Genomic DNA, 10,118 nt, shown 5'->3' on the forward strand with positions numbered 1-10,118 from the left:
CCCTCAACTTCTAAACATTCTGCCTTTCTTTTGTCTGGTTTATCTTTTGTTGATGCATGTTTTAATCACTTAAATGAAATACCCATTAATCCCCCTAACTCTGTTTTAAAGAAAAGAAAATACTTGTGAAAAAAAAATCTAAGTATTAAAAAAAACAAATGTAAAAAAACAAAAACAGTTCAAAGTATAAAATAACAAAAATACGAATGTTTATGCAGTTGGCATCAGTCCCAAGCTCCATACATCACCTTGAAACAAAATCCAGTTTTTAAGAATATATATTATATATTTCTATGTGTTTGTCCTGTTTTCCTCCTTTTTTTTTTTTTTCTTGTCCATTTGTTGTAAATGATGTTTGCTGGGTATGTGTGAGAGGGCATGAGGGGGGATGTGCACACGAACAGATGCAGCTCTGAGAAACTGTTCTAGAATGAAGTGTGTTCAAGAACTGAAGGCTGAAGTGTGTTCTTGGTTCGAGAACTTTGAGGGTGGTTTTGTTTTTTGTTTGTCTTATTTTTTAAAGATTGAACAAACTTCAGTCATCTAATGTTCATAAAGCTTCTAAGATCAGGATCTGCAGGAGGTTTGGGTCCTGGGAGGATCTCTGATCAGAATATCTGAATGTAGCACAGCCTGTAGTGTTTGGGTTGGGGGGGTAATGGTGTTGGGGGATAGGGTTAGGTTGTGTCAGGGTTTGGGAGGTCGTCTTTGTAGTGTTAGGGTTAAGGTTAATATGATTAGAGGTTGGGTCTGCAGGGTTAAGTAGTGTTGGGGGTGGGGTCTGCAGGGTAAGGGGGTGGGGTCTGCAGGGTAAGGGGGTGGGGTCTGCAGGGTAAGGGGGTGGGGTCTGCAGGGTAAGGGGGTGGGGTCTGCAGGGTAAGGATACCCTACACATGCTGAATGTGAGACAAGGGGTCCATATTCCTTCTGGAGAGTTGTGAAGACATGCATTCATTCTGTTCACACATACAGTCACACACACACCTTCACACACACACACACACACACACACTCTTTCTTTCTCACATACAGCCATCCTGCAGGTGAGAAGGATAATCACATGATGTAATCCTGGCCAAGGTGGGGCCAGACCAACCCTGTTGCCAGGGTAACAACCTGAGCCCCCCAGCTGTGTTGGGGTGTATTTGTTTCGTCACTCTGCTCTCTCTGGTTAGTGCCTTCCTCTCTGGTGTCTCCTGCCTGCTGTCTGGGTGGAGCTAGTCAGTTCTGCAGAGGTATTCGTGTGTACATGACCCACCCTCCGCTGCCCCTCTCCCCTCCTCCTCCCCTGGTTCCCCCCTGTCTCTCCCCCCATCATGGACCTCCTTACTGAAGTGTCTCCTCCTCCCCTGCCCCTCACCCCTCCTCCCCTGCCCCTCATCCCTGCCCCTCACCCCTCCTCCCCTGCCCCTCATCCCTGCCCCTCATCCCTGCCCCTCACCCCTCCTCCCCTGCCCCTCACCCCTCCTCCCCTGCCCCTCACCCCTCCTCCCCTGCCCCTCATCCCTGCCCCTCTCCCCTCCTCCTCCCCTGGTTCCCCCCTGTCTCTCCCCCCATCATGGACCTCCTTACTGAAGTGTCTCCTCCTGCTCCGTTTTTGTTTTTTGCTCTTTTTTTTATTTGCATTGTTTTTTTTCTCGTTTTTGTTTCAATTAATAAAATGCAATTATTAAAAAATGACCAAACCATGTGGTGTGGTTTTATTGATTGTGGTCAACTGAATGATTCCTGTGAGGGGAGCGTCTCCTCGTGTATTATAGCCTGACTGTCCTTTTACCAATAAAACACTGTGATGCTCTCCACGCCTCCTGTTTTAACAGCTCCAAACGTCACCATCACAGTCCCCACAATATGACCACAACACGGCCCCTACAGTATAGAGCAGACCTGGGCATTTTAAGGTCTGTCGCAGTCCGGCGTCCCGCGTGAGGTAAAATAAAAAATAATCTGTAGTCTAAAATCTGTAGTCCTGAAAGACTCCAGTGATCAGGCGATGTACGTATGTGTGCTTATGCAGCCTCACCGACAGGAGACACTGAGTTAGCTGTTGGTAATGCTGGGTACAAATAAAAATAAAAAATAATAATCTTTTTTCAAATTTTCAAACTGAGACCACAAACATGAGGTTCTTATAGTGTGTGGTGTGCCATGATGTGACAAAGACAGCACATCACACACAAACAGATTTTCAACCAGTGTCCCGACTGTGAACACAGGAAATCTGAAAAATCTCTTGAGACTTCAGAATAAGCATGGCGGACGATATGCAGGAAGAAATTGCGATGATAGGCTGTGTCTACTACCATGCACTTGTGCACTTCGAGCACTGACTTTCAGTGCTTAGGGTGCTTACACTGCTCAGTCAAAAAATGCAGTGTACAACGATGGACACTACTCGCCCTAAACGGGCGCCATATTGGCTACGTAGCGGAAGAGGAGGAGCCCTTTCGGCAGCATTTCATTTCTAAAATAATGGCGGACGAAATGACTCGCGAGCAGATTCGCCTTAGATTCGCGGGTGTCACAATCAGATTTGCGTCCGTCACTTCCCGCCAAGTGGTTAACTTAACCCTCGTGCTGCCTTCGGGTCACATGACCCAAAGGTTCATAACGAACCATCGTTGTGTTTACCCAATTTTACCCAATACAAAAACAAATAAAAATAATTTTCTTTTAACCTTTGCAATGTGGGGGGTCTGAGACAGCCTAGCTGTTAAAAGAAAATGCTTCACTTTGTCTTTGTATGCGGTAAATTTGTCGCAATACGACGGTGGGTCACAATGACTGATGGGTCAGAATGACCCGAAGATAACACAAGGGTTAAACGTGTTCCATTTGAGACAGCACTACTCAGCGACAGAGTGCACTACAGATGTAAGTGCACTGTATTGCAGTGTACTTAGTAAAGTGTGCGGTAGTAGACAGCCCTAGTGTTTGGAAGGATTTTCACAGAAAATACACAGAAAAAAAATAAAAGGGTTTGCTGTTGCCACAAATCGAAAAGCTGATCCTCCATCTCTGCTGTCCAAATCCATTTAACTTGCGCTATGACTGCATTTGTTATGCTTCAGTCTTCTCTCAGCTTGCTTTCTGATTGGATATTGTTTCGTTTCACGTGATAATGTCCAGAGCGTGCATGGGTTTGTCCTCTGGGTTCCCCCCACACACAGGATTTCTGATCGTAAATATTTACGATTCGCGATTGGAGCGGCTCCGACGTTCTTCCGAGCAGGTTCAGTCACTCTTAACCCTTGTGTTATCTTCGGGTCATTCTGACCCATCAGTCATTGTGACCCACCGTCGTATTGCGACAACTTTACCGCATACAAAAACAAAGTGAAGCATTTTCTTTTAACCGTTGGGCTGTCTCAGACCCCCCACATTGCGAAGGTTAAAAGAAAATTATTTTTATTTGTTTTTGTATTGGGTAAAACACAACGATGGTTCGTTATGAACCTTTGGGTCATGTGACCCGAAGGCAGCACGAGGGTTAACACCTCACACCAAGGGAACATCTGATAATCGGGACATTAGGTGCGTTGGACATGGACTGACTTCATGCAGCACTGCAGCCGGATGCAGGCGGCTGACTTGAAACAGTGAATTCTGGTTAGACTTTTTGTCCGACTTGAGACGGCGCCGAGGCTAGGTCACTGTGACATAGCCATCAAAGTACCGTGAGATCGATTCGAGAACTGCCGGCTGTGTAGCCGAGCGCATTTTCTCAAGAGCAACTGCAAGGGTTCTAATGACGACACAGTAGTGATGTGTCGTTCGTGAACGATTCGTTCATTTTGAACGAATCCTTACAAGGACTCGGGAGTAACGAGTCCTCTCAAAGAGTTATTCGTTCATTTTCTCGTGGCCGCGCATCGGGACTGTTGCATAGGCTCGTCCAAGTAAACAGAAATGATTCGTTCATTTCCCGACTCGGTCTTCGGGTACGAGTCTTTGGATCATTTTTCACGTGACCTGCATAGGCTCTGTAGTGGTAGCTAGAGGAAACGAACGATTTGTTCATTTCCCGACTCGGTCTTTCTACGAGTCTTTGGATCATTTTTCACATGACCTGCATAGGCTCTGTAGTGGTAGCTAGAGGAAACGCTAGAGGGAACGATTCGTTCATTTCCCGACTCGGTCTTTCTACGAGTCTTTGGATCATTTTTCACATGACCTGCATAGGCTCTGTAGTGGTAGTTAGAGGAAACGAACGATTCGTTCATTTCCCGACTCGGTCTTTCTACGAGTCTTTGGATCATTTTTCACATGACCTGCATAGGCTCTGTACTGGTAGCTAGAGGAAACGAACGATTCGTTCATTTCCCGACTCGGTCTTTCTACGAGTCTTTGGATCCTTTTTTCACGTGACCCGCATTGTATTTTTTAGTAGAGGAAACAGTTTCCCCATTCCCTTTCGCGTGGCCGCTGTTTTAGTAAGACGTGAATGATATTCGCTCAAGTCATCATACTGACTGGTTTTGTTATTTTCACTTTACATTTACACTTACAGTTTAGTACAGTGTAATTGTTTGCCGTGATAATTAAATGCTAGTGTGATAATAAATGACCAAATCATACAAACTGTCATGATACATTATTTTAATGCAAGAATTTCTTTTAAAATAGTATCTGCTGGTGCACATGTCATGCACTAACCTACATGAGAATATGATACGTGTTTGCAGTGGACGGATAACCCCCCCCCCCCCCCCCCCCCCCGTTGAAATGAACGAATGACTCGAAAAAAGATTCGTTCATTTTACTGAACGAGATTCAAAGAACCGAATCAGTAAAATGATCCGAACTTCCCATCACTACGACACAGCTATTTCATGATTGGCCAGACTCACACACGACAACTTTGACACGTGTTTTGTAATTATTCTGACACCTTCAGTTTCGCCAATGCTCAAATCCGGACCAAACTGTTTAATTGAATAAAAAAATTGTTGAAGAAAGGGTTTTAGTCCGCCTCTTCAGTAACGGAAAGATTACGTTTAATTATAAATAAAGTAAAGTAAGCAAACAGCGCTTGATCGGCCATGACTGACGTCAACACAGCAAACCACGAGAAGCTGGAATGTCCGACTTTACAGAGCCGTTTTCAACTCCTCCCCGACTGCAAGCGGCTACTCATGCAGCCGCAGTCCATGTCGAACGCACCTCTTACCTAGGATTGTCGGAAAGGGGGAAATCGTCCCGATTATCTTGTGGTGTGTAGCCAACATAAGAAAAACTGAACTGAACTGGAAAACATCAAAAGCACTTTTTGCTTTTGTATAAAGTTAATCAATTGCTGGTCTTTAACATATAGGCCTATGTATTTTTTTGAAGGTTTAAAGGTATGTAAAAAAAAAGAAGACACTTTTGACATTTTCATAGCCTGATTGTAACATGTACCGGTATTACCAGAAGCAGCTCAAAACCATATCATTTACCGTTTTTTTACTGTTAAAGTACTAAAATAAATATTGATCAGAATTAAGTTCAGCCTCTTAGTTCGGCCCGCCACAACTGTCCCAATTTCTCATGTGGCCTTTCGGGAAAATTAACTGCCCACCCCTGGTCTAGAGTCTATAGTCTAGACCAGTGTTTCCCAACCAGTGTGCCGCGGCACACTAGTGAGAGATCGTCAGGTGTGCCGTGGGAAATTATCTAATATCACCGTGGGAAATTATCTAATATCACCTAATTAACCTATAATAAAGTGTGGCATGTGGCAGATAAAAAAAACGCATTTATTAAAAAACAGAAAACAAATATTTCCCCCCCAAAAAGTTCTACATGCTTGGGCTTTTGCCTACTATACACTTTGTGAGTGCTTTGGTTCGCGTAAGTTCTAAATATTACCGACGCTTCACCAGAGTGAGTTATTTTTCCAAAACGGAAGCTAGCTAGCTTTAGTTAGCTTCCGTTACCTAGCAACCTAGCATAATACTCGTACCAATGCTACTACCTGCTAGTGTTACTTGTTAGCCTCCTGATTTTAAATTTTGAAGCCATACATAGCGTTTGTCATATAGTTTTCGTCTATCGGAAAATAGTCGGTTGGAATGTTCAGAATCACACGTGCGACGTTACTCTGTGGGGCCCGCTTTCGAACGATCACATATGTGCAACGCTACTCCTTAACGGGTTAACCCTCGTGCTGCCTTCGGGTCACATGACCCAAAGGTTCATAACGAACCATCGTTGTGTTTACCCAATTTTACCCAATACAAAAACAAATTAAAATAATTTTCTTTTAACCTTTGCAATGTGGGGGGGTCTGAGACAGCCCAACGGTTAAAAGAAAATGCTTCACTTTGTCTTTGTATGCGGTAAATCTGTCGCAATACGACGGTGGGTCACAATGACTGATGGGTCAGAATGACCCGAAGATAACACAAGGGTTAAGGAGGGTAATCCTCTTCGCGACATGTGACAGTGGCAGTTTGGGATCACAGCAAGACGAGCAAGTGACAGTGATGGAGAAGTTTTTGAGAAGAGAATATGCAAATGCGGAACAGACAAAATTCGGACCCAGATGAAGGCCCTAGTATGAGTGGTATGATATATGTAATGTGTTAGAGTGTCATTTTGTGTCATTTTGGTTGGTGGTGTGCCCCAGGATTTTGTAAATGTAAAAAATGTGAGATTAACGTTCTTTTTGGCCTAGCAAACTTTGTAGTTTTTTTCACATGTTGTTGCAACAACTACTGACGGTAGAAAAACGACAACACCACACCAATGTTGTTTTCAATTTAAAAAAAACATTTGCACTAAGCAATCCGATCCACTTTTCCATGTTGATAAGAGAAAAATTTTGTGACAAAAAGAAATCAAGGGACATTTAGAATAGATAAAAATGTGCGATTAATTGCGATTAATCGTGAGTTAACTATAACATTAATGCGATTAATCGCAATTAAATATTTTAATCGTTTGACAGCACTAATATTTTTATTTTTTTAATTTTATTTGTTTATTTGTCAGGGACAATGCAGCGCACATTATTACATACATAGATAATGTTGTAGATGTGTTGCATAAAAGGTTTTTAGACAATAGGCTAATTTGCAACCCCAGTCCCTGGTCAGACCTTTCTAAAAAGTTAGGCAAATACAATTTACTGCATAGTGTGAGTTACACAATCAATATCAATATAAATATTAGAACTAGAGAAAAGCAGCCAGTAGGCCGCAGCCAGTCCTTAGCCCCACCTTCTGGTGCTCACATCCTCTGGGGTCTCATTTATAAAAGTTGCGCACACACAAAACAGGGCTGAAAATGTGCGTACGCCACTTCCCACGCAAAGGTTGTGATTTATTAAAAACAAACTTGACGGGAGAATGTGCGGTCCTCCACGCAAACTCTGACCCATCCGTAGGCCTACACACATTTTGGAGACAGTGGGAATTGGCGACGCAGATGACCGTATGTAGTCAGACTGCAGAAAGTAAATGTGGGAAGAAGGATTACTCGTAATATTTATACATTTTGTTTTCCTCACAAACCTTTTTTTCACTCCATTTCATCATTATCATGAAGATTACATCCAGCAGTGTTATTTGCGCTTGTACTGAGTGATAATTGTTCCATAAACACCTTGTACAATCCAACTCAAATTTTAAATCAAAATTTAGCGCTGTCTCACCATCAGATTGTCCACTACGGGAGTGCATAAGATGCAGGATAATATCACATATCCTACCTTTAGGTAACTGCAGAACACAGCGTATAACTAAATATATTTCTTTAACACTGTGCCAATATCATATGTAAAAAACTGGAAATACAGTCGTTAAGCTCCCATGCAATCGCTAAACTCTACATCCTCGTTATCAGTCCAGACTTTAATAGACTACTACTGTTCATAACAAAACTCTTTTGTTTTCAAATTGTATCTCGACTCGGGTATCACTGGCACAGTTGACGCCACTCGCACTGTTTTTTTTTATTGGTGATCCACCAGCCACCAAATAATGTGTTTTTCGGGCCTCCACCAATAGGCTAACAGCTTCTGAGAAGTTGCGCTTTTTTGTTTTTTTCCCACCGGTCGCCATGATTCACCGTAAAGAACTATTGCATGCCAGCTCTGGTCACCTTCTGGTGCTCACACCCTCTGGACACCCTTCTGGTGCTTACATCCTCTGATCACCTTCTGGTGCTCACACCATCTAGACACCTTCTGGTGCTCACATCCTCTGGACACCTTCTGGTGCTCACATCCTCTGATCACCTTCTGGTGCTCACACCATCTAGACACCTTCTGGTGCTCACATCCTCTGATCACCTTCTGGTGCTCACATCCTCTGATCACCTTCTGGTGCTCACACCATCTAGACACCTTCTGGTGCTCACATCCTCTGATCACCTTCTGGTGCTCACACCATCTAGACACCTTCTGGTGCTCACATCCTCTGGACACCTTCTGGTGCTCACATCCTCTGATCACCTTCTGGTGCTTACATCCTCTGATCACCTTCTGGTGCTCACATCCTCTGGTCACCTTCTGGTGCTCACATCCTCTGGTCACCTTCTGGTGCTCACACCATCTAGACACCTTCTGGTGCTCACATCCTCTGGACACCTGGTGCTCACATCCTCTGGTCACCTTCTGGTGCTCACATCCTCTGGTCACCTTCTGCTGCTCACATCCTCTGGACACCTGGTGCTCACATCCTCTGGACACCTTCTGGTGCTCACATCCTCTGGTCACCTTCTGCTGCTCACATCCTCTGGACACCTGGTGCTCACATCCTCTGGTCACCTTCTGGTGCTTACATCCTCTGATCACCTTCTGGTGCTCACATCCTCTGGTCACCTTCTGGTGCTCACATCCTCTGGACACCTTCTGGTGCTCACATCCTCTGGTCACCTTCTGGTGCTCACACCCTCTGGACACCTTCTGGTGCTCACATCCTCTGGTCACCTTCTGCTGCTCACATCCTCTGGACACCTGGTGCTCACATCCTCTGGTCACCTTCTGGTGCTCACATCCTCTGGTCACCTTCTGCTGCTCACATCCTCTGGACACCTGGTGCTCACATCCTCTGGACACCTTCTGGTGCTCACATCCTCTGGTCACCTTCTGGTGCTCACATCCTCTGGACACCTTCTGGTGCTTACATCCTCTGGTCACCTTCTGGTGTTCACACCCTCTGGACACCTTCTGGTGCTTACATCCTCTGGACACCTTCTGGTGCTCACATCCGCTGGTCACCCCTGCTGGTCACATTCTGGTGCTCACACCCTCTGGTCACAGTATTCAGTAATATGCCTTTTAATGATTCCCCAGCCTCAACTGGCCCCTTTCGACGCGGAGGAGCAGCGGTTCTACTTTGAGCCCCTCCCGGATGACCGAGCTTCTCACCCTATCTTTAAGGGAGAGCCCGGACACCCTGCGGAGAAAACTCATTTTGGCCGCTTGTATTGCGATCTCGTTCTTTCGGTCACTACCCACAGTTCGTGACTGCGTCGAAAGGGGCCAGTTGAGGTGGCTCGGGCATCTGATAAGGATGCCTCCTGGACGCATCCCTGGTGAGGTGTTCTGTGCACGTCCCACTGGGAAGAGGCCCCGGGGAAGACCCAGGACACGCTGGAGGGACTATGTCTCTCGGCTGGCCTGGGAACGCCTCGGGGTCCCCCAGGAAGAGCTGGTGGAAGTGGCCGGGGAGAGGGAAGTCTGGGCCTCCCTGCTTAGGTTGCTGCCCCCGCGACCCGACCCCCGGAAAAGCGGCAGATGATGGATGGATGATTCCTCAGTGATTGGGTGGTTGATAATGGGCAACGTTGGGCCCACATTGCTGCAGTACCCACATTGCTGCAGTCTCCCGGTCATGTAGATTCACCCTCTACAACATCCAGAAGATCAGGAGATACCTGTCTGAGTATTCCACCCAGCTGCTAGTCCAAGCACTTGTCCTCTCCAAGTTGGACTACTGCAACTCGCTGCTCGCCGGTCTCCCAGCATGCGCAACCCGCCCTCTTCAGAGGATTCAGAACGCAGCAGCCCGCCTGGTCTTCAATCTACCCAGACGCTCCCATGTTACCCTGCTCCTCATCTCCCTCCATTGGCTTCCCATCACAGCCCGTATCAGATTCAAGACTCTGGTACTGACCTTCCGAGCGGTGAA

General features: G+C 45.7%; 1 protein-coding gene across 1 annotated transcript; it reads right to left on the bottom strand.

Annotated features, from left to right (window-relative positions):
- Window positions 1-8,095: 8,095 nt before the first annotated feature.
- LOC134038764 (suprabasin-like) lies at window positions 8,096-9,803 on the bottom strand. Its single transcript, XM_062484330.1, has 2 exons — window positions 9,785-9,803; window positions 8,096-9,207 (listed from the first exon to the last, which is right to left on the bottom strand). Exons 1-2 carry the CDS (start codon window positions 9,801-9,803, stop codon window positions 8,096-8,098), a joined length of 1,131 nt encoding a protein of 376 aa, XP_062340314.1.
- Window positions 9,804-10,118: the final 315 nt, after the last annotated feature.

This window comes from Osmerus eperlanus, chromosome 2 (genome assembly GCF_963692335.1).
Source record: "Osmerus eperlanus chromosome 2, fOsmEpe2.1, whole genome shotgun sequence".
Lineage (NCBI taxonomy): Eukaryota > Metazoa > Chordata > Actinopteri > Osmeriformes > Osmeridae > Osmerus > Osmerus eperlanus.